This window comes from Pseudoliparis swirei, chromosome 1 (genome assembly GCF_029220125.1).
Source record: "Pseudoliparis swirei isolate HS2019 ecotype Mariana Trench chromosome 1, NWPU_hadal_v1, whole genome shotgun sequence".
Classification (NCBI taxonomy): domain Eukaryota; kingdom Metazoa; phylum Chordata; class Actinopteri; order Perciformes; family Liparidae; genus Pseudoliparis; species Pseudoliparis swirei.
Window position 1 is genome coordinate 2,736,642 of NC_079388.1, and position 26,826 is coordinate 2,763,467.

Genomic DNA, 26,826 nt, shown 5'->3' on the forward strand with positions numbered 1-26,826 from the left:
CCTGACACAAGGAGTGCAAAACACGTTTATTTGCACATTATAATTGTTCCATTTATTATCAAATGAATGCAGGACCAGTCTGACAGTGTTAGAACCATTAGAATATCGAACTGCCTCGTTGGTTTCATCCGCGGAGGGACACTTGGGGGAACCCTGAGTGCTGCGGCAGCGCTGGGCACAGCCGCGGAGGGAGACGGCATCCAAAGAAGAAGCCTGTTGTGCGGGTCTACTTTCCAACTGCATCATTCGCGCCTTGCGGGAGAGAAGGCTGGTGAGGGACCGCCGACCGTTGTGTGTTAATGTGTGAACACTTTATGGCGGAGAAATAAACCCCTTTGTATTTTCATCCGAACGGAAAGGAGCTTTGTCAAGTTACCATATGCCCGTTCCTCTTCTTAACGGTCGTCATGGTGTTATGTTAGCTAGTTAATTGATTTGTGACAGGAGATCAATAGCTGTCAACTGACGGGAGACATTTTTTATTTCCTCTCATCAACAGACGACTGTTTCCTGCCCCGTCTGTACCCGCCCTGAAGCCACCTCTACTCTGGTTGAACCGAGCCGAAAAGCGACTCATCTTCTGAGGAGACCCGACCGACTGCGCCGAAATGGGGGTAAGCGCAAACTCTCGTGATTTCAGCTAATATGTTGAAAAGAAGAAAAAAAAGTCTCTTCTGTTAGCTAAAGTTCGCTGAGGATAGGGTTAAAGTGCGAAAACATGACGTTAATGTGACATAGTGGGACGCGCGTTATATGTTTGAATTAGTTAACGTTAGTTCTAACTGTCACTAACTGACAACGATAATTCAGTTAGAGCAAACGGCTCTGGGCATGTCCGTTACGGTAACGAGTCGGGTGTCCGCGGCGTCACTTAATCACCACCGAGTCGACGGGTTACAATACAAGACGACGGCCGACATTAAGGGGCTATATGTGTGTTGCCTGAACGCGACCGTTTGTGTCTTTTTCCGAGTAATGTGTGCATCATTTTGAGAGTCAATTACGAGACAAGCCGGTGCACAGGACAGTATATACCTGCGCGCGACAGGACAGTATATACCTGCGCGCGACAGGACAGTATATACCTGCGCGCGACAGTAACGGTCCTCAGTCGCTGTGTTTGTTTGATGTTTTCCCGCCCAGCCGACAGTCACATTAATGGTGATTCGTGGAACCCGGTCGTGTCCCTCCGCGGTAGCGTTCCTCCAGGCAGAGGGACTAGCTTACTGGCGATTTGTTCAGCCCCTCAACCAAATGTGAGAAACGAGCCCAGAAAGGAGCAACAGCATGTCATTTTAATGAATTAAAAAAGGGGGATTTATAGTCGTCTAATAAGCAGCGGTCGAATAAATGTGCTGCTTCATTCATCAGTTCCCAAAAAAATAAAACGATCCCACCGAGTGAACATCTGGCCCCCCTGACAGAGGAGCTGGACCCGCGGTGGACTAGTCTGGGAATCGACAGCTGCCTAAAACAACACAGGCGTGTCCGGCCAGAAAGACCCAAAAAATAATTCTGTGAATAATGTGAAAGCGAGCGCTGCTGTGACTTCATCATCTCACGGGTATCCCTAACAAAAGGAAGTGTTTTTGTAAGGTCTGTTTGGATTGTGAAATATTCAAGTGCCTGGGAATGAAAACCCACTTCTTTATTTACTCCTCTAGACCGTTTGGTGCATTTCCAGTCAAACATTACATAACGGGCTGCGACGTGTCGCTGTCACCGCTGCTTGGTGAGGATGAGGAGGCAGCCTATGCCCGGGTACCAAATGGCACAGACAAAATGGTTCCTCGCCGTTGGTCAAAACCCTCCCTCCTATAAATGTTCGCCCCCGCAGGAAGGTGCTCTCTCGCCACACCGCCACCATCTCGTTGTTTCAACCCCACCTGCCCCCACACAAGCGCTGGTCGGGAGGGGCGTCCTGTTTAAGCCATTACATGTGGCCTCAAATATCATTGTTGCATCCCATAGAGTTATTTTTTAGACGTGACATATTACAAGCTGTTGTTGCTCTATGCAATGTAATAATCTCCTTGCTGTATTGTGACTTGAAGTATTTACATTATAGTGTCAAGTTGTGTTTAAGCAGAGCCTGTGAAACGAGGTGAAGATGCACTGTTTGTTCTGTGTTCGTGGTGTCATGTTCCCTCCCTGCTAATGAAGTGTGATGGGGGGGTGATGGGACGAGAGCGTGTTTGGGCCGAGGCGCGGAGATGGCGCTGTCCGCTAGATTGACGGAGGGGTGAAAACCAGGCGCGACTCATGTTCAGGCTGGAGATTTCCCATTGGGGGACGGGGGGGAGTAAATGGGTGGTTGATGGAAACCAGAGGGAGTTTCAGTTGACACGGCAACTGGTGCCATTTGATCCGTGCCAGTCAATTGACAGGAGCTGTCGCTGCAGGAGGCAAACGATCATCCATTTGGTTGAGAGGACGGCTGGCAGAGAGGAAGCAAAGGTCAGCCCGTGCTTCTCGGGGAGGAAAACCAACCGAGACCCCAGAATTGGCGCCGCATTTTTTTGAAGTGTAGAAAGGGAGTGGGGCAGAAAGTGATGCCTTTGGTGGTGAGTCACCTTGAGATTGGTGGACTCTGGGAAACCTGTTGGAGGAGAGGAACGCCACAAAGACGTGCCGAGGAGATCAATGTGGAGATGTAGGAAGATACTGCTGATATCCCATGATGCAGTTGTTAATAAGTGGCCATAATCACTGTGTGTGTGTGTGTGTGTGTGTGTCACGGATAAACCAGCTCTCGTTTATGGTGTCTAATCCATCCAATGTTAGCTCTCAATATAAAGGGATCTCTTCATTGTAGTTTCAGAGTTTTATAATAATAATTGATAGTAATTGTCTGTACTGTTAATATTTGTGTATGGTAATAATTGTCTATGCTGTAGCTGTTGCTGTCAGTCCACCACAGGGTGTGTCTGGTTGAAACAGGGCTTTGCTTGCATTGCTATCAACAGCATGTGACGGAGGGGACGGGGCTATGCCGTCACAGTAAAGTGACTTATGAAGCGGATTAAAACAGCCAGACACATTGGGCTTTCCAGACGCCCTCCTGCTCCTCCTGCTGCCGACTGACTCCACAAAGCGTAAAACGTCTCGCGGCTTTAGTCTGTGCAAAACATTTAAAAACAGAATCACTTCATGTAACTGCTGCCCTGAGAGCTCCTTTGCAGCTTTTGTACGAAGGCAACCCAAAGTGCAGAACACGAGGAGACGATAAAATAACATCTGCATTCTGCATCAGGCGGAGAGCATGCGTTGTAACTGAATTGCCTAGTTTGTTATTCTGTATGTCGTTATGCCACTGTTATGCTCCCTGATCGTGGACTCCGTTGCATTAATGTGTCAGTCCGTCAATATCCCATCAAAACTGTCTCTCGACCGCCCTGTCCTGTTACCAGTTTCCATCTGTGTGCGTAAAATAGCGTGGAATCCATTCTACTGCAGACCACCAATCAGGGGTTTTCCAATGCCTCTGATTCAGTTCCATGTGCGTCGCGTGTTTCCTGGAATGCACCGTGAGGTCATTCACTGCTTAATGCAGAGGTGACATAGGTGTCATGGGTAGAGTTCTGTGCTTCCTGCAGCACCAGCATGTATTAATGACTGGGAGGGTGAGAGAGTGACAGAACCCTCTCAACAGCTGCACTGTGCAGACATTGCAGCATGTCGTATATCTTCAGTCTGCCGTGATCTTCAAAGCAGTATGATGAAGAAAGAATCACCCCGGACAACTGTACTTTAGTAATAATACATGTTCTTTCATACAGAAAGTAACAGGTCAAGAGGACAGGCCTCCGGAGCAGCCCGGGAACTCCCAATGGGTCTGGTCAGGAAGTCCATCGACAGACTGGGAGCTCAGCCTGTTTGTGGAAAGCATCGGGGGCGTTTCTCCATCACGCCATGCAGAAGGGCTTTTACCTCGAGCCATATGTTCAACCTCTCTACAGCATTTACCATGAACACCTTGTGTGCCTCCGAGGCCAGATCGATATTCTGGCTGTAATGCAAAATACACGACAGTTACTTCACACGCCTTCATATTACAGAGCTGGTAGAGGTTAGCATTAGAATCAAAGACTAGTTGAAATGGTAACGGCTAGAAGTTGGTTTTAAAGGGGATGATTTACAAACAGATGGCGCCGTATACTCCACACCAGCTGAAGAAATGTAACTGTCATAGCCCGGTTTCAACTGGTACAGTGCAGTTGCTCCGCAATATGTTGAATTCAAATACTTTTCCCATAACTGGAAGATTAAGACCTAAATCCATCAACAACACCACTCATTGGTTTTCAGATAAATAATGTGGTTTGGGGATTTAGTTACTCTAAGGACATCAATAAAAAGTAACAATACACTTCCTACTTCCCCCCGCGGTTTATTTCAGTTCTTTAGATATGCCCATTGGATTGGATGTTTCTCAGAAAGCCCCATCCTTCATGTATGGACCCACTGGGAGGAGAAGATGCCGTCAATCTCCTCCTGTCAACGGTCGCCCTCTGAGACGAGCCTCACAGCTGGAGGCGACACGCTGCTAAATGGTGGCGCGAGCACAGAATCCACTGACATGTTCACAGAGGCAAATAAAAAACAAGCTGAAGGCGTATCCCACTGAGGATTTTCATCCCCGTGTTTGAAACAGGAAACGTGCCCTGAGTGAGTCGGTCATCTTCACGGGGCTGCCTGCTCTGAATTACACTTTACTGAAGATTTGTAGATACAAGCAGAAGTGAGCAAAGAAACAGATGGGCAGCATGGAGGGAGGAGAACGTAAACAAAGTGGGGCGATGAGGGGAGGGGCAGATGATGATAGAAGCCCCCTTTAACTGTGAGTGTGTGTGTGTGTGTGTGTGTGTGTGTCAGTCCATCAGTGTTTTCTAGGTCGCTCAGTCTACTGATCTGTGTGATAATCCATTTCTTTGTGTGTGTGTGTGTGTGTGTGTTGTCACTATGATCCACTGTGGCGCCTCAAACTCCCCTGGAGGCTACATACACTTTCAAGATCTTCCATTACAAAAATCTGAGTTCAGATTGTGGCACTTTATTCACTGGGACGTTATTAAACGTCGTACATACCGCACGCTAAACATGACTATGAATACCAGACGGTTCAGTGCCAGCTGGTGGCTATTTCACCAAAGACTTATCGTGTGAGAGGCTGTTGATGAATGTGCCAGCAATCTACTGCCTTTATGTAAAATAGTCGTTAACATAATAAACTACATTTTAAATTGAGAGTGTCACTCGGCAGTCGGGCGGCTCGTCAACGTGAGCTGTTAGCAGCCGGCGGGCCGGTGAGGTCACCGTCCTGACCGTGTCATTGAGCACGAGGGCCGAGCAGAACTCAATACTCTCATGTTGATGTGGATATAGGGCCACGGTTTCCTTTCATCATAATGCAAATCGTTCCGTAAAACACTGCGTGTACTTCATCACGCTTTATTATTTTAATTTATCTTTGGAACTTGTAAACAAACAGAAACAACTGCCCCACGTTGTAAGGGTTACAGGGACTGGAACCCAAAAGCACGACTCGAAAACAGGAATGCAGGAGGAGGATCTTTACTTAGTGATTCAGGCGGGGTCAGAACCGGGTGGTCCGTCAAACAGACTAATGAGGGGAGGACCAGGTGAAGGGAATGAGGGACAATCAGGTGAGGAGGACAGGATCTGGAATGACAGGAGAGTTCATCAAGAATGCAGGCAGGATGAATATAACTATGAAGGTGGGGAAATCGTGACACACGTTAGACAACAGCAGCTCAAAACTAACAGTGACGCTACAACTCTTACAACTTTACAGGTTCCTGAGGACAACAAATTATATGAAGTCGCTCGCGAACTCTTAACGAGCTTGCTCGCTCGTGAGTAGTTTTTCTTTTTGTCAGTAAGTGGGCGGTACCGGTCACCCTTGTATCTCCCCATCTCATTGAACTAAAGCTGCTAGTAGGCGGTGTAAATGACAGGGGAGCCAGTATGACGCATGGCTGACCACAAACCTCCTGCTCTGAATATACAACTCAACTCTCCTCCTCCATGTCGGCCCAAATCACGTTGCTTTGCAAGGCCACGAGATCTCGTGAGAACAGCTGCACTTTCTTGAGGCTTGTAATGATCAAATTGTGCTTTCTGGTGATTTATTACACCTCATGATGTTCAACTAATAGTGTGGTGTTTATTCATTTGATCTTTCAAAGATAAATTCTTGGTACACTGGAAAGCTTTTTATCGCAGCAGTTGGAGTTGTTGGAATCCCAATCAGCCGTTTACACCGGAGCAGCAGATGACCCCGAGTCATCTAGTGACGTATCCACACTCCATGAACACCATTTACACACAAACAAAATAATCCATCTTTGTTTCCATGCTTTGTAATGAAATCTGAGATCTGGCTGCACTAATTATTCTCCCCTTGACTGTCTCATTGCCCTTGTTTTCTTTGAAACACAGTTTACATTTACACCGTAGTAATTGAAGTGAACGGCACAAGATGAACGAGATGAAAAGATGGAGGGGGGAGAGGCAGAGGGAGGGATTATAATTGTTCAGTGGGTTAATCTGTCAGTGTAGTAAACAGCTGTAATCTGATGACCTGCCGGATTTGACCCCCCGGGGATCCTCCTGCACCTCTTAACAGATGGCAAAACACGTCTCTCACACACACACAGACACACACTGCTACAAACATAAATATACAGTGCACGTTAATGCTTATGTTTGTAGTCAAATCATAAAACCAACGTCTGTACAACTGCACAGAGGGAATACGAGTGTTACTCACTGGGCATATACGTAAAGAGTTGTATACACACAGTATCCAGGACAGCAGACATCACGCAAATACACACTGGAAACAAAACACCAATATGGATTCCGTGGTGGCATCTGGTGGGACGAGCCAACACTGCTGTCTCTGTTGCTTAGCAGTGGGCAACATGTAGGCGGGAACATGGCAGGTTCACACACACACACACACAGGACGCAAACAGTACAGCAGAGTTTCCCTTTACTTTTCTGGACTTTGGCAGCCCACCACATTCTGTTTTACTCTTCCATAGTTTCATAAAGAGACAAACCTATGTGCGGGTGGGCTCTGTCTGCGGTGCGTTGAGCCCGGGCCGACTCGCTCCCCGTCGGGCCACGAACCAGAGAACTGATAGTTACTCTACAGCGTACAGATATTGTAATATTTTGACGTGTAGCATTTATTTTGTAAATCTCACTTGATCACGCCGCTGAAAAGTAGTCTTCAGAAACTCTAACTGCCTACGTGAGTCATACAGGTTCCATGAGAGCACTCTGTTTTTACTTCTCTCTTATTCAATCGTGTGTGTGTGTGTGTGTGTGTGTGTGTCTTCTCGCCGCCTCCACCCAACTCCACCATCTCCATGCAGAGGGCCGTGTGCCGGCAATACCAGCTGTTGCATCTGCTGCCTTGAACTCTTGGCTGTGAGACAACCACACAAATCTATATTTTTTCTATTTCTGGATACATAAAGGATCGAACGCTGATGTCGTCTGGAGAAGAACTTCCTCACTTAGCGACAGTACACCTGTCGAGGCACTTTTCTCCAGAGTAGAACACAATTTAGGTAATCATAAAACCTTAAACCTTCGCGAGAAATGAGTGTCATTCTGAAATGTGTATGTCACTCTGCACCTGTAGAACGCTCTGGAGTACATGAGACGCATGGAGAACGTCAAAGATTATAGTTTTGACTGAGTACCTAGATGTTGACCATTAGAGCTTACACACAAACATACTATGAGATTCTTTGACAAATAATGATTAGTAATATAGACTTAGTGAGAACTACGTAAGAAAAATGACATGACATGTCCAAGGTTAATTTCATGCTTACGCTTAAGTCAGTGAAAAGCAGATGTATGATCACACTTAAAGCAAAACAACAGGAACAACAGGGTCCATGGAGAGCTGCATAGGGGGCAGAGGATGTGACGGAGGAGTGAGGATCTCGTTGTTTGTCTGTCAACAGGTCAGCTCCGCGAAGGAAGGCAGATGTCACACAGCCATCAAATCAGTGCCACGCCTCTAATCCACAGGAGAGCTTTCCCAAAAATAATTCTGCCCTCCTCACACATCACGCAGGGTCAATCTCAATATGTCTTGTATCACAGGAAATCACACATCTGGTGATGGAGAACACCTGCCTGATGTACAAATGACAAATCAAAATGCTCCAGTACACTTCTCGGCAGCTGCACCCCCCCTACACACCTCTTCCAAATTGCTTTCACCTGCTAATCCCTTACCCTGATACGACTCATACAGCGTCCCCAGTTTGTTTTCCTTTCTTTACGTTACTGTTCCTGTTTGTTCGTCTTGTCTGCTATCTTTTGTTTGTTCTGTCTGTCTCTTGTTCCCTGTAAAGCGTCTTTGGGTGTTTAGAAAAGCGCTATAGAAGTCCGAATTATTATTATTATTATTATTATTATTATTACACAGGGGCACACTGTGAAAACACCTCTGGGAAACGTCAGCTGACCAAGTGAAAAGAACTCCAGGAGGTGAACTGGCCTCGTGTTATTCTCAAAAGGCATAACTAGTTTCTTACTGGCAATGTATGATTTCATTTAATTACCCAGACTTCACTTTGTTTTGTTCCTCAACCCAATTAGGACGAGATTAATTGTCTCAATGCGTCTTCGTGTCTAAAAATAGCTGCTGAACCCTGATGTTCATGAACACGGCCTCCTACTGGGACACGGCCTCCTACATCTTGCTGTATTCGGTCCAGATGAAACACTTTGTGGCATTGCATTGTTTGGTTGATTAAATCATGGATATTTTTTGGGGATGTAATACACATTCTGTAATTTTACCCATTTAGATAAACACACCGAAGTGAATGAAGCAGTCTTTTACGGGAGTCTTGTAGACGTCATTGTGACTTCTGTTTCTCTCCCAGTAGCGGCCTCGCTGCGCTGCGTGGGACCAGTACCGCTCACGTTCTGCAAACATCTGTCAAGGACAGTTCTGTCAGTACCACACACTGATACCGGTGCCTTGCTCATCAGTTCCATTTCAGGTCAACCACAAACCTGGTGGAAGAATAATTGAACACGTGTTCTCCAGGGGACCGTGTTGGCCGAGTAGACGATATGCTGGATCTAGTTTAATTGGTACATTTGGTTGTAATTAGAGGCACATTGTTGTTTTCCGCTGATACAGAACTCAGAGCGGTAATGTGCAGGCGGTGGCCTTTAATCACTTTTGTCAACTTCATTTGTTAGTTCCATAGTTTTGGTTATAATCAACTAAATCCGGTTTATTTTTCATCTGCACGCTCGCACCCTGCAGCAAAGTTAAAACAACCCCAACTAGACGTGTGTCGTCTGCCGTCGAGTCCGTCCTATTCAAGTGTCCCGGCAGCTCAAAACCAAAGCTGCTAAATGAAATTCAGCCACGCTTAGTCAAGTCTTTAGAAATGCATTGCATCTGATATTTAGAGACTGAACGCTTGATGCATTATCTCACCTGCTTGTTTTGGGATAAAGTTCCTCAAATTCAGAATTCATTATACTTTTTATTTATAAAAACAATGACACATATTTAGTGTTTTCTCCAGAATACGCTCGGGTGGAACCACCCTCAGACCAATAGGCCGGGGTTCACTTGTGGCCCTTGGAGTGCCCTCTAATGGCCGGAGGACGTACTGACATATGGTTAGATTAAATCAATTAAAAGGGATTGATTTTTTAAATGTGCTCACACATTCACAAAATATAAACCAAAGTAATTCAAACTGGACATAATAATATTGACTAGTTTGAATATCACCAGGCCCACCACGGCACATTATCAGGTGTTTACTGTGATATAGCTAACGTTCTGCCAGACACCACTGCAGCAGTAAACGCTCAAAAGCATGTGGCAACCGTGACATAACAAACACTTACAGCCTCGTATATCTTCTCCCTTTTGGGCATATTCCTTCCTCTTATTTATTTGAGAAGGTGGTACTCAGCAATCAGAATGACTCCTTGTTACAGAAGGTTGATCACCCCCAATTTAGATGGCCTTCCACCACTAAACTCAAAATGTTACAATTATATTTCACCAAAACAAAGACGTAGATTTCGATAAACACACTGGAAAGGGCTCAAACACACACACACACACACACCATACGGTAATGTAGGTCACTGGCGGTTGTGAAAATCCCATGATGCATGTTACTGACATAATTTTGTCTGGGTTCTTTTTCTTTCTGTGTCCCTTATGGCCCATAACATGTTGAGGGATGAGATTAACGTTTCCATTTCAACGGCAGTAGCCTCACGAGCGGCATTGTCAGTCAGAGTCGGGTCGATGGACAATGCCACATTACCTCTGAGCCCAGAGAGAGAGAGATTATTAAACATTCAAGGAGGACAATCAACGTTTCTTTGGCTGCTTCTACGCTCTGGTTTTGGATTGCGTCGGCCTAAATGTTAACAATGTCTTCCCGTGAAGCGGTGAGACGAAGGAAATGCGTCGGTTGTTTTAAAAGTTGAGTGAAACTCGCCGCCGCTGTGTGTGTGTTTCAGTATGGAGGGTCGGACAGCTACCGCGTGGCCACCACGCAGGACAAGGACAAGAAGGAGTCGCCCAAGAAGAAGGGAGGCAAGGATCTGGATGACCTCAAGAAGGAAGTTCCCATCGTAAGCAGCGCTTCCTCCTTCCTGCCGTCGTATTCTGTGGTTAGACGTAATATGCCAGATAATTTAGTGTTATTGTGGAAGGATCTGCTGAATGAGCGAGGTCACTTACACATATTGATTTATAAAGTCTTGACTTTGCTGGTCGGCCGTTTACTCCACCTGCGTGTCTTCTCTTGTCGTTCACCCGTTTGCAGTTAGACATTTCATTTAGTCTGTATGCTTTTACGTCGTGTCTCTGACATGATGTTTTTATTCTGTCCATTTTTACATTGTTATCCCTTATTTTATTTGCTTTGTCTGTAGATTGTATTTGTAATCTTATGTTTTTAGGTTTGTTCTTAACATCAGCAACATTGGGACTACAGATGAAAAATAGCCTCTTGGCTAACTGGCACATTTACTGCAATGTTTTTATCAATGTGCATTGTCCCTTATTAAATAAACCCAGTTCACAAAATAAATTTTTTAAGTATTATTTATCGATCAAAGCCTTTTCTTCTCAAATAAAATAACTATGATGTAACTATCTCACCCAAGAGGACAGTTAGGAGAGTTCTAAATTACATCGAACACAGTTGAATTCATTTCTTGCTTTATATTCTATTTCTCACACGGAGCCGTATTTATCTTGAGTATATTTCTAAGCTGATGGATTGATGACGGTTTGTTTACGTTTGCTTTGTTTCTTCATTTCTTTGTAGACGGAACACAAGATGTCCATTGAGGAGGTTTGCCTGAAGTACAGCACTGACATCGTCCAGGTAGGAAATGACTTGAGGACCGTCACGTGGTCGTTTCCTTTGACACAGTGCTGATGATTCTATAAGGATTCAATCCAGCATCTCTCCTCTGTCCTCTGTTCCTTTCCTGCGTCCTTTCTATAACTCCAACCTCTCCGCTGCCCTCTTGCATCTTTGCTCATCTGTCCATCTCCTTCAATTTACCTTCCATCTTTCTTCCCCTCTCCACTTCCTCTGCCCTCTCAGGGTTTGACCAATGCCAAGGCGGCAGAGTACCTGATCCGGGACGGCCCCAACGCCCTGACTCCGCCCCCCACCACCCCGGAGTGGGTCAAGTTCTGTCGCCAGCTGTTCAGTGGCTTCTCCGTCCTGCTGTGGCTCGGCGCCATCCTCTGCTTCCTGGCCTACGCCATCCAGGCTGCCACGGAAGACGAGCCCATCGGGGATAACGTGAGTGGACGGGTGACGGCGGTGGGCCTGGGGCGATATGACACGCGTGTTATTTTGTGTTACCATGGTTATATAAATGCAATCTATGGTGCTCGATCACCCTGTTGATACACGTGTGTGCGAGAAAGAACACAGATTCTGACCGCAGTGAAAATATAGTTTTTAAAAGGCTTTGACCCTGTGTGTGTGTGTGTGTGTGTGTGTGTGTGTCCTCCCCGTCCTCCAGCACAAGGCTCAAAAAGCATTTTGCTGAGTCACCACTCCTCAGGGTCTTAGCTTTGTCAGTGATAAAGGTCGTCGGCCGTTTGTCTGAATCATGCCAGACGAAATCCCGCCGTCAGTGTGACGTATGCCGACCGGTTAGCATCCGCGTCGCAGGCCGCCGCGGGGAGCGCGTGACTCCCGGCGATAGCAGCGGCGTTCTAAAAGAGGGCGCTCAGAGGTCGGCATCGGTTCATGTCGGGGTCACTGTGGACTGAGGCTCAGCAACGCTGACACACACACAGCATGACACGACAAAATACTTGGTTCAGACTACAGGGGAGGTCAGCATGAGTCACACACCTGGAATATATATGCACTAGATAACAGCAACATCAGAGGGTCCAGAACAAAGAGGGGCACACAGTCAATAAAAGGCTCATTTTGTTACATTCAGAAGCCTGATCTCCCTGAATGTGTCTCTCCTCCGTCGGTGTCTCTCCACTTGTTCGTCTCCTGTGATGTTTGATGAAGTTGAAGTTAAACTCGAGGTCTCGTCTTTCTCTTCGCAGCTGTACCTGGGCATCGTGCTGTCAGCCGTCGTCATCATCACCGGCTGCTTCTCCTACTTCCAGGAAGCGAAGAGCTCCAAGATCATGGAGTCCTTTAAGAACATGGTGCCTCAGGTACCGGACGCTCACTGCAGGAGGTTGTGATCTGTTGTCGTGATACTTGTTGCCACAAGAGTTTGAACTCAACAGAAAGATGAGTTATGCTTTCATGTGGATTCCACACATTCGAATGTCAGGCCAGCGATGACATTTTATTTTTGAAACCGAGTCAAATTCCTTTGTAGCGCTGTAAAGTATTTTAAAATATCATAATATATGCACCATATTTAGAAGATGGCGACAACATATTTCTTTCAATAGAAAAGTGAATTGATGCGTGTAAATAAAACAAATTTAAGAAAGGGCACTATAATTAAATATTCAATTTTAAAAGAGGTATTCCACAAATGTTGTTCCTGAGTCTCGGCTACACACTCACAACATCTGGCACCGGACTTTTTCCAACGCCCGAGCTAATCCACGTTCATAATGCTGAACGCGTCTGTTAGCTGTGTAAATATCCAATGCCGACAGAAGAAAATACATATAGATTATGCAAATATAACTTAATCTGCTTTAATCTGTCTCCATGCGGCGCGTGCAACAAACACATTGGGGGCTGGGGGGGGGGGGGGGACTCTGGTCGATGAGCGATGGCGGTATTCATCAGCTGAGCCCTGACAGTAAGCACTGTGTATGAGGATGAGGTTGCTCAATAATTCACACAGTTATTCCTGGAGGTGCTAAACCTCAGTGATGAAGAAGAAGAATGGAAACAGATCAGGTCATAATAATTATATTACAGTGGGTGTTTATTCAGCGGACAGCTGTGTGTGTTATGAAGCTGCGTCACAGCGAGCCCCGATCCGAGATGTGTCCTTTCATCTCATCTTTACTCCCATAGTTTGTGTTCTCTTCTGGCTTTACATATTTGCTCTGTCTCCATCTTTCTCTCTCTCTCTCTCTCTCTCTCTCTCTCTTTCTCTGTACCCAGCAAGCCCTGGTGATCCGTGAGGGAGAGAAGATGCAGATCAATGCAGAGCAGGTGGTGGCCGGAGACCTGGTGGAGGTCAAAGGAGGAGACCGGATCCCCGCTGACCTCCGCGTCGTCTCCTCCCACGGCTGCAAGGTGAGTAAAAGGAAACGACGAGCGAGATTCTGTCCAACACTTTGGGAATCAACCGGATGTGTCGAGCGATCGATTATATCCTAAAAGCAGCACGGCCACTTTGTGATAAGAGGACTTCTTTCTAAACTCGTGGAGTCCCAGGTATCCTCTGTTTTGGTCCGTGGGTTCATTACAGTGTGACCGTGACTGTGTGAAATACATTTTCACATATCTGTGAACGGATCCGAACTGTCGGCTTTATAATCACGTAAATTAATTATACTGCAACCGCTTTGTGAACATTAAGCTGATTGCTTTTCTGTTCTGGTTCACCTGTCTGATGCAAACCCACATAGTCATGTTAAATACACTCTTCCCTCATGAACCTCAAACCTGCCTCAGAATGTTATCTGTGGAATAACGTTGTATTAAAGTGTATTGTATTCCTCTTCCCCCCTCTGCCTTTCTCAGGTGGACAACTCATCCCTGACCGGTGAATCAGAGCCCCAGACCAGGTCAGCTGTCGGCACCCATGACAACCCGCTGGAAACCCGCAACATCGCCTTCTTCTCCACCAACTGTGTCGAAGGTAAGGTCACTGGCAGCAAATCATTACGTACTGTGTGTGTGTGTGTGTGTGTGTGTGTCCACTGACTAAGAATGTGCCCGTTCCATCCCATCATATCACCGTGACGACCCCTCCGACTCGCACTAAGCTCCCCACAGTGGTACAACAGGGCCCCCCTGTGGACACACTGTTACATTGCATTTACTAATACAAGCGTCAGAAGCTCTCATAATTCTGACCAGATTTCTGATACTGGTCACATGTTCAGATTCATAGCTCCGCCCCCTGCATGTGTGTGATGCCTTTGTGATGTTAAAGTACAAATGTGAGGCACTCGTACTTTAATTGAGTATTTTCTTTTCTACTCCACTTCATCTCAGAGGGACATATTGTAATTTGAACTCCACTATATATTTATTGACAACTTTAGTTTCTTTACAGTTAAGATGTTTAGAGACAAAATAAAATATCATGTTATAAACTAAACTACACAACAGTTATATAGGTATAGCCTCGTGATTAGTTGATTACAAAGAAATGATACTCATAAATACTCATTTGAGGTCTTTTGTCGTCCAGAAATGACATAAATCATTTGGTCTAATGTTCATTTCGTTTCAAATATTTACTGTTTTAATCATTTACTTCCTGTTTTTCTGTCTTCCTCCGTGTTTATCTTTTCTGGATCACTTTTTAAAGAAGTTAATAATTGAAAATAAAACTACAAACAAAGCTCCCTCTTCTCATTGTTCAGGAACGGCTCGCGGCATCGCCGTGTGCACTGGCGACCGCACCGTGATGGGCCGCATCGCCACGCTCACCTCGAGCCTGAAGTCTGGCAAGGTAGCGTACACTCGTTGTCGTTCACTGTGGCGGGGGCGTTCAGGCTCGGCTGCAGAGTGGGTGGAGCGGGGGGGGGGGGGGGTCAGGGAATGGTGTCTAATTGGCATCAGCTGGTGGCTGATTGGTAATCAGCCCAGTTGAAGCCAATCTGTGTGTGTATCTGTCCCCATAAAGGAGCAGTAGGGACCGAGGAGCATTATACATTCCCGATACCTCTTCTGTGAACGCTCATCCTTTGGTGCTTGGGGGGAGAAACCTGCCTGTGACAGACACACACCTGTTACACTCATTATTCCACAAGTGTGCATCTTTGACAAGCAACACAAAGAGACTTCTTGCTATAAACAGGCCGATGTCATCGTTCAGTTGCTCGTGCACATCCTAACAGCTCAACCATGTACTACATGTCTGAGGTGTTCTCAGCTCCAGGTGTAAAAACAAGTTGCATCTCGAGCTCTTCACAGCGACTCACTGCTCCTCAAATGATGAAGTGCAGAGGTCGAATGTTACAGAAAATACAGTCAATCATCTTCTTCAAACAATCTGAACACCTTCTTCTTCTCGCTCCCCAGACTCCCATTGCCAAGGAGATCGAGCACTTCATCCAGATCATCACGGGAGTGGCCGTCTTCCTGGGCATGTCCTTCTTCGTGCTGTCCATCGTCCTGGGCTACTCCTGGCTGGAGGCCGTCATCTTCCTCATCGGCATCATCGTCGCCAACGTGCCCGAGGGCCTGCTGGCCACGGTCACTGTGAGTAGGCCGAGGCGTACCAACCCGGCCTCTGCAGGTGGAACTTTTTTGCCGCGTCGTCAGGGTTCAAATCTATAAAACCGAAGTGTTAATGATGACGTTGCTCGTCGGAGCACAAGCTCATTATAATAGTTCATCAAGCCATTCAGCCACCAGCTGAGGCCAACTAGACACCGTTCCCAGAAGAAGAAGAAGGTGTTCAGATTGATCTTTGCTCTTTAAATTACATTGATCTTCAGAGTGAATACTCCTGTTTATTTCTATACCACAAAATACATCAAAAGGGGAGAAAGAAATAGTTTCCCCAAAATCCTGCAGCCTTATTCTTTAGTCCGTGTGCACGGGTCACGAGGTCGTTGTCCAGTTGTTCCTGTCTCTCGTTTCTCTTCACAGTCCTTTACTCCTCTTCAGTTCAGTGTTGTTGTGCAGACTTTGGGCTGAAGAGTATTTTTCATGTACTTTATATATTTCCGGGATCAAGAAATTAATTTGCCCTCAGGCTCTAGATGACTCCACTCAGCAGTTTGTGGTTCTGTGGTTTTCACCCAATCTCGTCCCTGCATCCCCCAAATCCCTGTTGTTGTTGTTGTTGTTGTTGTTGTTATTGTTAATGTCTTTTGAGCGTCTCTGATGTGCTTTTAACATTCTCTCTGTGTCAGCACCTGTTCCCGTGGTGACGCTGGTGTATTTCTCTCTTTACATCTCTCCTTCTCCCAAAGCTGCCCCACATGTGTTCCTCGTGTTTGTGTTCTCTCCATCTTTCTCTCTCTCTCGCTCTGTTCCAGGCCAGAGGTGGTGCTGCCTGCCATGACAACATCTAGCTCATGATGTAATGATGTAATGATGTCAGGCTAACGGCCAGTCGGCTTCTTGAAATGAATTCGGCCTTTCTCTGCTTGGCTGGTTCTGTTGGACCCGCCGGGTCTTTTGCCGCATGATGGAAAAACGCACGCCTCTCTGCTTCACACGCCTCTCTCTCTCTCTCTCTCTCTCTCTCTCTCTCGCTCGCTCGTTCTCTGCATCTCTGCTGATTGGCCTGTTTTTTTTATTTTTGGAAAGGAAGTTAAGATTTTAGTGCATTTTGATTCTTTAGAGCATCGTTAAGGTGGGGGGGGTCTTCTTCCTGGCTGTGCTTTATAGTTTGAGGTACAGTATGGCACCAAGTTTAGTTTCATACCTGGAGATGTTCATCATGTTTCACACGTGGATACTAATAGTATTTTCTCTCTCTCCTTTGGTTCCGTCTCTCCTTTTTGTCCCACGACTCCTTTCCTTCCCGTGGTTCCTCCTCTCCTCTCTCCTCGCTCTGCCGTTCCGCCTCGGTTCCTCTCAGGTGTGTCTGACTCTGACGGCGAAGCGAATGGCTCGCAAGAACTGCCTGGTGAAGAACTTGGAGGCCGTGGAGACCCTGGGCTCCACCTCCACCATCTGCTCCGACAAGACGGGCACGCTGACCCAGAACCGGATGACCGTGGCCCACATGTGGTTCGACAACCAGATCCACGAGGCCGACACCACCGAGGACCAGTCCGGTGAGATCCGCCCTCCCTCTGTCCATGCAGCGCGTTAATATTCAGGATATCTGACCCCGAGTCCTCTCTGGCAGCACCAACTGCTCCATCCCAAACTATTCAATCCAAAATGAACATTCCTCCATAACACCGTCCATCTGCTTCACTCACGGACTCATGTGGTCTGAGCTCTGAAGTCGAGCTTCGTCAGGCTTCGTTGTTAAAAGGTGATTCTAAAGGATTCTTTTGAAGAAAAGTGCGTTACAAATAAAATGCATCATGACGTCTGTTTGTGGATGAGAACCTGTAGACGCGCGTTGGTCTCTTCACTTTTCTTTTTTCTATCTCGTATTTGCCTCTTTTTCAAAGGAGACGACATTCTTGTGATTCATCACATGAGCTCCAGAGCTTTGGCTCACACACACACACACACACACACACACACACACACACACACTAACATCGACCTGACGAATATTACTCTTGATTATAATGGATCAGTTGTTGCAGCCTTGCAGGGAACCTTGTTACAAAGCCAGAGGCTGAGATGCCGATCAATAAAGGTCGCCCCCCCCCCACCTTCTGCCCCCGTTCTTCTGTAGGCACCTCCTTTGACAAAAGCTCTGCCACGTGGGTTTCTTTGGCCCGCATCGCCGCTCTGTGCAACCGCGCCGTGTTCAAGGCCGCCCAGGACGCGCTGCCCATCCTGAAGCGCGAGGTGGTAGGCGACGCCTCCGAGTCCGCCCTGCTGAAGTGTATCGAGCTGTCCTGCGGCTCGGTCAAAGCCATGAGGGAGAAGAACAAGAAGGTGACCGAGATCCCCTTTAACTCCACCAACAAGTACCAGGTGCGTAGTAAATGGGCCTAAACATGAAACAACACCTCAAACCTCTGAGACGCTGCTCGTTCTCACGTTACAATCTTTTTTCCCGTCAAGCTCTCAATTCATGAAAACGATGACGAGAACGACAACCGCTACCTGTTGGTGATGAAAGGAGCTCCGGAGAGGATCCTGGACCGCAGCTCCACCATCATGGTGCAGGGCAAGGAGCAGCCCATGGACGACGAGATGAAGGAGGCCTTCCAGAACTCCTACATGGAGCTGGGGGGACTGGGAGAGCGAGTGCTGGGTGAGGATGAGGCAATAATAATAACTTTATTTTAGTGCTGTGAAAAATAACGCGTTAACTCAGTTAATTCAATTACAGGTTTAACTAGTTGGTTTTTTTTAACGCATTTAACGCATGCGCAGAATGAGCTTCCAATGCGTCTCTTGTTGGTGGTCGGGACGAAAAAAAAGTCACTTGCAAAATGAGCTTCCAATACACTACTTCAATCTGAACTCTGTCCGCTCTCATGCAGACGGTCTGTTCATCGGTAATGATCCTTCCGCAAGTTCACCTACGGAAACCTGGTGACGACTTTTACTTCCTGTAGATCAGGGTCTCAACACGTCGATCGCGACCTGCCAGTCGATCGCGGCGTCGTGTTGTAGATCGTTAAGGTAGTGTCGGTAGATCGCATGACATTAAAAAGATTGGCCCGCCCCCTGACATGTTCTCTAGAGCACGTCTTTGTTCTTTTATTAAACTAAACGTCTGTTGTTGATCGTATCTCCACAGATGCATGTCATTTCTGTCTCTACGCGTTGCGTTAACACTTATCGATCTGCCTCGCGCCCACAGAGCTCCGTGCGCGCATCGGGACCGAGCAAAAAAAGTCACTTGTCAATCGGGCGGTGAGGTTTCAGCTTTTGCAGCGTGTCCCGCGTCCCATTCACGGCCCAGTTCTCTAAAAAAACCACACACAGTCAGTTTGCTCGGCAGCTGGAAGAGGGACCTTTAGATTGTATCATGGTGGAGTTAATGGTTGACAAACAAGAGAAAGATGTTCTGTTTAACCCTCCTGTTACCTTTACATTTACTAACATATTTTACCCTCGGGGTCAATTTGACCCCAGCAATTAAAACCTCCAGAAAATTATTAGAATTAATATTGCTTCCCAAGTTTAAGTGTGAGGTACTTTATGTTTGTTTGTTGACTACCTTAATAGCCCTTTAAATAAATAAAAAAGTTGATATTTCTTATATGTTTGACACAGTGAAAACAGCCTGGGGTCAAATTGACCCCAAAGAACACCGACATTAAACATTGAATGGGGTCAAATTGACCCGAAAGGTAACAGGAGGGTTAAACATTCTGTTTAGGATGAAGATGTATTAATGTTCCATATGGAAGAAAACTGCTAAATAACTGCTGAGTTGCAGCACCATTGTATAGAAGAATGTATAAATGTATATATCCGTCTTTTGTCATAAATCTCTATGTTCTCACAAAATATACCGAGAATATCGGTAATATGTGATTAATCATGATTAATCCACAAAAACCTGTGATTAACCCGATTAAAAATGTTCATCGTTTCACAGCCCTACTTTATTTATATAGCACCTTTAAAAACAATGTTTACAAAGTGCTCCACAGAGAGTCAAAGCAAAACAAGTGGAATAGCAAGAAACCAATATTACATTTAAAAGTATTCAAATAAAAAATAAAATGGAAAATACAAAATTAATTAATTAAAAACCAAATAAATTGAAAATAAATTAAAAACAGACAAACTAAATTAGGGGAACCAAAGTTCTGTATAAAAAGACAAGATCACTTAAAAGCTGTTCTATAAAAATGGGTTTTAAGAAGTGATTTAAAAGAAGTTACAGATTCTGCGAGCCTTATCCCCTCCGGTAGGTCGTTCCTAAGTCGAGGGGCTCTCACGGCAAAAGCACGGTCACCCTTTGATTTAAGCCTCGACTCTGGAACGGCCAGAAGGGCCCCACCGGAGGATCTAAGGCTGCGTGCTGGCTCATAAGGGGCTAACATCTCAATGATGTAGCTTGGAGCCAGACCTAGACGTGCTTTAAAAGTGATCAGCAAAATCTTAAAATCAATTCTAAAACGAACGGAGCCAGTGGAGAGAGGCCAGGACTGGGGTAATGTGATGTCGTCTGTTAAAACCAGTCAGAAGAGGCAACACACTCTTCATGCTACAAAAGCATTGGAATTACCAATACAGTGTGTGTGTCCTGTATAATGTGTCCCTCCTCCCTCCAGGCTTCTGCCACGTGTTCCTGCCAGAGGACAAGTACCCCAAAGGCTTCGCCTTCGACACGGACGACATCAACTTCGAGACGGACAACCTTTGCTTCGTGGGCCTCATATCCATGATCGACCCTCCTCGTGCCGCCGTGCCCGACGCCGTCGGCAAATGCCGCTCCGCTGGCATCAAGGTGGGCGCCTTTCACGTCCCGCATTTCAAAAGCAGAACACGGCATCCCCCAGGACGCGAAGGCTGCCGATGACTGCCACGTGTTGAATAATATAAATATACTATGGATTGTATTATCCTTCTACCTGTTTGCTTTTTTCTGTTGTTTTTATTTGTGTCTCTTTTTCCTTCCCTTTCATCGCAAACCTCATTATCTTCTGTATCCTCACATATTTCAGGTCATTATGGTGACGGGCGACCACCCAATCACAGCCAAGGCCATCGCTAAGGGTGTGGGCATCATCTCCGAGGGCAACGAGACGGTGGAGGACATCGCGGCCCGCCTCAACATCCCCGTCAGCCAGGTCAACCCCAGGTAGAACAGAGACGAGATACAGTTTGGACTTTTACAATCACTTTCAAACGGCTTTTACTCTGTCACAGTCGTGTTTATGATTTGTTAAACAAAAGTATTTTTGGTGCAGGGACGCCAAGGCCTGTGTGATCCACGGCACGGACCTGAAAGACCTGGATCAGGGTCAGCTGGACGACATTCTGAAGAACCACACGGAGATCGTCTTCGCCAGAACCTCCCCGCAGCAGAAGCTCATCATCGTGGAAGGCTGCCAGAGACAGGTACGGTGCCGGGGCCTCCCCGGGACGCGCAGACCAGCGCCGCGCGTCCCGGACCCTAACCTGCACGTCCTCCTTGGGTCAGGGCGCCATCGTGGCCGTGACGGGCGACGGCGTGAACGACTCGCCCGCCTTGAAGAAGGCCGACATCGGCATCGCCATGGGGATCTCCGGGTCGGACGTGTCCAAACAGGCCGCCGACATGATCCTGCTGGACGACAACTTTGCCTCCATCGTCACCGGAGTGGAAGAAGGTGAGGAGGGGGGGGGGGGGGAGACAGTGAGAAGAAAGAGTCTGAAGCCTCCGAAGAACAGGAGGACGCTTCAGATGTTTTGGGGACAATCATGTGGGCTGCACATACTCGTGTAATATTCTACTCAGCACATGTCTGTCAAGAAGTCGTTCGTGTTTGGAATGCTGTAAAAATAATAAATAAGATGGAGTGGGCAAGAAAGAAACTTGTGAACGCTATGTTCATGAGTTCATAATAACAATAATAATGTACTTTATAGAGTAAGTGTGTGGGGTCTTAGTATTTACTTTAACCGGGACGATCCTCAAACGTCTACATAGTTCAGATGATGATTGTCGTGTTGACAAAATATGTTCTTCATGTTTCTACATTCAGAATTGTTTCGAAAAAATATCGTTGACTCACAAATGTATGTTGTGATAAAATAATTAAGTGATGACATTTTGGACACAATTCCAATACTTGTATGATAATTGACTTCCAGAAGCTTCTAGCTGAGGTTGTACACACTTAAGGGATGACCTCACAGTGAGCAATCATACCAATGAGAGCGCTGCGGGACCGCTTCTATTGCAGAGTTCAAAGGGTCGAGGGGCTCCAGATGTTCACGTTATCCTCCACTTTCATCCCACAGGCCGTCTGATCTTTGACAACCTGAAGAAATCCATCGCGTACACGCTGACCAGCAACATCCCAGAGATCACCCCCTTCCTGTTCTTCATCCTCGTCAACATCCCGCTGCCTCTGGGCACCATCACCATCCTCTGCATCGACCTGGGAACAGACATGGTAACACACACACACACACACACACACAGGACTCAGGTGGCCGTCTCTACGCGTGTCTGGTTACCGTCGGGTCAGACGGGTCAGTCCCCTCAGAACGTTCCACTGCTGCATTGGAACAACGTCATGTGAACATTCGCACTCTGAAAGATGCTGAACATAATTTGTGTATAATTAATTGCGGTGAGGCGAACCAGCCCACCCTGCACCACCAGGGGAGGGAATCTCTCGGTATCCATGGGCGACGGTGTGATTATAAAAACATGATCCCCTGTTTTTGATGCATCAACATGTTTCTATACATGGTTTATTTAATAACTCTAAACGTGACGCACGTGTCACACGTCTGTCACGGAATGTTTTCAGGCGATCATAACGCAGAGAATTGAGTTTAACGTTTTTTATTAGGGTTTTCTGCATTGAGCCCCCCCTCCCCCCCTCTCCCACTCCAGACCTACAGACTGGAACACAATCCCTCCATTTAGCTCTGAAATTGAGTTCACGGTTATGCCTCAAAGGTGTGTACGCAGCAACAGGTCACTAGGTGGCAGTGTGAGGCCAGTCCTGGTGGCCAGTGTGTTCAAATAAACCAAAGCACAAACATCCCCAGGTATAAAAGTGTGTATGAAGCCACTGTAACGGCGGCGTCTGTCTCCTCCGGCAGGTGCCAGCCATTTCTCTGGCCTACGAGGCAGCAGAGAGTGACATCATGAAGCGGCAGCCCAGGAACCCACTGAGGGACAAGCTGGTGAACGAGAGGCTCATCAGCATCGCCTACGGACAGATCGGTGGGTGCCCCGATGATCAGGGCGTAGCGTTTACTCCAGAGATGGATTCATTTAACACATTTAAAACATTGATCACACTCAAATTAACCTCCCCCAAAAGTCCGTACGGTCATGGAAAACCTGGAAAAGTCATGGAAATGTGTTAAACTTCATAATGTTCATTTCGCAGTTTGATTAAAAGAATAAACATTTATGCAAATATTAATTATTTTAATCAAACTATTGTCTCTCATTTGTGTAATTTAAGGTAATACACCGAGAGTTCACAAAATGTTTGGTCATGGAAATGTGGTTTAAAGTCCTGGACACCCATTGGTCACCATGTGTATAAACCCTGATAATAGTGATTATTATTATTATTATTATTTAATATACCTCTTTTGGTTTAGTTTGGGTTCAGTGAAGTAGCCTCGCATATGAAGGCGAGAGAACAGATCTAGATGACAGTCGTCCTCATGGTACCAGTGGTTGTAGCCGGTGTGAACTCTGCGTCTGCAGGGATGATCCAAGCTCTCGGCGGCTTCTTCGCCTACTTCGTCATCATGGCTGAGAACGGCTTCCTGCCGGCCACGCTCGTCGGCATCCGGCTCAACTGGGACGACCGCTCCAACAACGACCTGGAGGACAGCTACGGGCAGCAATGGGTACGCGGCACCGGGAACACGAGCGCCTCGAGCCCACCTGGAGTCCCAGAGGACTCACGGTGGCCCCGCCTTCCTCTTTCCAGACCTACGAGCAGCGGAAGATCGTGGAGTTCACCTGCCACACGGCGTTCTTCGTCAGCATCGTGGTGGTTCAGTGGGCCGACGTCATCGTCTGCAAGACCAGGAGGAACTCTGTGTTCCAGCAGGGCATGAAGTGAGTCACGAGACAGACCCAAAAACACTCTGTCCCCTCCCCTTTGTTCCACCACGTCAGGAAACATGGCCTCCAGAAAGCCTCATCTTTGCAAAGAAAATAACGGTTTTCTTTTTCATCTCGTGCATTTTTCACAAGAGGAGCCCGAACACACACAATGTCTAAAGTCTTGGAGCTCCGCCTGGATCTTTTCATGAAAAACAAAGTAGGATGCTCATACTTCTTCAACTTTGAGGCAGGTGTTTACTGACACACGTATACTATCATGTACCTGCACAGATGCAGATATAAGCAGGTATTTATACTGAAAGATACTTTTTGATTTTAGGCAGACAAAAACTTCAAAGGCCCAGTGCTCTGTTTGTGTACGGCCTGAAGGATTTATGATACTAGAGGTTTCCTGTCTGGGAAGACCTCGTTGACGCTTATAGTCAGAGGGATTCACAAACTACAGACATTTTTTATTTTTGTATGTCATTTTAGCCATTTTTGCTCCAAAGTGGGGGAGTGGAAAAGGGACAGTTCCCCTAAAGATACACATGTGTCCTCTCACCTGTAGTGCAATGTATCAATCCAGAGTGTTGGAGTGAGCTGCAGAGTGTTGAGGACATCAGTCTGTTCTACACGATGACACGAGATGTGCTACTCGAAGGGAACTCAACATCAAAGACTCTTTCATGTGAACAGAAGCAGGCGTAAACATGAGAGTTGCAGAAGAAGAAAGCAGTTCCCCACCGCTGCCACGAGGCGTCACTAGAGGGCCAGGTTTTACTTCCTGCCACAGTTTGTCCCCCTCTCTCCCCGGTCCCTCTTGTCTTGTGGACCCTCTGTCCTCTGATCACAGTCCAGGCTCAGGAGCCCACGGCCCGGTGCTGCCCGGCCCACTGTGCAGCCATCGTATGCCAGGAGCAGACCGACGCTCACTGACTGTCTCCTTCTGCACTTATCGGCCGGCAGGAACAAGATCCTGATCTTCGGGCTGTTTGAGGAGACGGCGCTGGCTGCCTTCCTGTCCTACTGCCCCGGCATGGACGTGGCGCTGCGCATGTACCCGCTCAAGTGAGTCCGGCTCCAGGCCGCCGTCACAGCTGCCAGACCGCCATGTTTGTTTTGAGAAAAGTAAAGAGTTCTGTGTTCATTATTACTGACTGCTCTCCTCCTCCTCAGGCCCAGCTGGTGGTTCTGTGCGTTCCCGTACAGTTTCCTCATATTTGTTTACGATGAGCTCCGAAAGCTCATCCTTCGCCGAAACCCTGGAGGTCAGATAACACACACACACTCACACACACTCACACACTCACACATACTTGTGTACGTGAACTATTCCCACCCATCCCCTCCCACATGTTTATACCCTCCAAGAGTAGGACCCAATGAGGAGGGAGGGAAGGACCAAACAATCAAACTGCATACAACCAAATGATAAGCATGGAGTACAAAGTAAAATAACTAAAGAAAGGTCAAAGGCATTAATGTGAAAAGTAAAAAATAAATAAATAAATAACAAATCAACAGACATTCATTTCATACCCAGATTTTTCATAGACCTCTTTGTTTTGCAGTTGCACTGTATGTGTACAACCTCAACCCCTCTCACAACATGTTTTTCAAACAAGCATTTTTCCATGTGAGCCTGCAGCTTTAAAAGTTGCCTATTTGACTCTAAATGAACCAATCAGAGGAGTCGCCCCCCTGGTGGACAGGAGGGAGAATGCAGCTTTAAGACACTCACGTAATATTAAACCCACTTTGATTACATGCCAGTCCAGATGTTTCCAGATGTTTACAGGGTCATGAGAAGAAGGGGGGAAAGGATTTCAACTTTTAAGGACATTGGGTCGCAAGCAGGCCTCATTTTAAATAATAATGTTGCTCTCATGTCGACCAGGAGACCAGATGAATAACTCCTCTCTCTCTTTTCCCTTGTTTCCCTCTGTGTCTCTCGACCTCTCTGCAGGTTGGGTGGAAAAAGAGACGTACTACTAAATTACCAAAGCATCATTTCTACCCCTGAAGCCTCCCCTTCTTCTCGGTCTACCTCTCCCCTCTTTCTTCCTTCTCTCTGCCCCTCCACCCCTCCACCCACCCCTCCATCCATCCCTCTCACGTCAAGATGGTCCAACTGTGCAACAAGGTAACGTCCTGCTCATCCTCCTCTCCATCCCCATCCCCCCGAAGAGAAACAAACTAAACTAAAATAATCCCACGTGAGGACCAACGCCAGAGGAAGAGGATGCGGGGGAGGGGCTTGTCCTCTGTTTCCTCCCCCGCGGACCCTAACCCGACTGATCCACTGCGATCTCTTGCCGAGCAGAACAACGACGTGGCAGGGTCCTTTATTTAGCCGTCTTTGTACTGCCTGCCACCCAGACACAGCTCCTAAGTCACTGCCATTTTCTACGACTTCTGTCTTTTTACTTCTATGTACTCACTGCCAACCTCCTACTGCCCCCCCCCCTGCCCCTCCCCCTCCCATCAATACAGAGTCAATCTCACCATAAAACTTCAAACTTACTCACGCCCTCAACGGGGTGGTAAAAAGTTCCCTTCGTCGTAATACTTCCCTTCCTTCACTGTCTCCTTCCCTCCCTCCTCCCCATGAGTTCTGTTCTGCCTGTGCTGTTGTTGTTGTTTTCTAATTTACGGTGTTATTAAAAACAAAAACTAAAATTTGTGAATTGTTTTTTAAAGATGCGAGTGGTTGTGAGAGCTGCTTGTTTTTATTTGCACATGACATCACACTGCCCCCCCCCTCTTCAACCCCCCCCGCCCGTCCATCTA

General features: G+C 46.8%; 1 protein-coding gene across 3 annotated transcripts; it reads left to right on the forward strand.

Moving 5' to 3' along the window:
• The first annotated feature begins 223 nt into the window (after positions 1 to 223).
• Positions 224 to 26,826, forward strand: atp1a3a (ATPase Na+/K+ transporting subunit alpha 3a). 3 transcript variants are annotated; one of them, XM_056412498.1, is made up of 24 exons: positions 224 to 271; positions 500 to 614; positions 10,564 to 10,677; positions 11,379 to 11,438; positions 11,664 to 11,867; positions 12,641 to 12,754; positions 13,674 to 13,808; positions 14,259 to 14,376; positions 15,110 to 15,198; positions 15,771 to 15,950; positions 17,284 to 17,482; positions 18,064 to 18,308; positions 18,399 to 18,591; positions 20,573 to 20,748; positions 20,966 to 21,102; positions 21,212 to 21,362; positions 21,445 to 21,613; positions 22,248 to 22,402; positions 23,064 to 23,187; positions 23,686 to 23,831; positions 23,915 to 24,045; positions 25,003 to 25,104; positions 25,213 to 25,304; positions 26,003 to 26,826. In XM_056412498.1, exons 2-24 carry the CDS (start codon positions 609 to 611, stop codon positions 26,029 to 26,031), a joined length of 3,069 nt encoding a protein of 1,022 aa, XP_056268473.1. In that variant the 5' UTR covers positions 224 to 271; positions 500 to 608; the 3' UTR covers positions 26,032 to 26,826. The 3 variants fall into 3 exon arrangements, with proteins under 3 accessions (XP_056268473.1, XP_056268480.1, XP_056268489.1); XM_056412505.1 differs by lacking the exons at positions 224 to 271; positions 500 to 614; positions 10,564 to 10,677; ... (5 more) ...; positions 15,110 to 15,198; positions 15,771 to 15,950 and adding an exon at positions 15,976 to 16,779; XM_056412514.1 differs by lacking the exons at positions 224 to 271; positions 500 to 614; positions 10,564 to 10,677; ... (5 more) ...; positions 15,110 to 15,198; positions 15,771 to 15,950 and adding an exon at positions 16,786 to 17,096.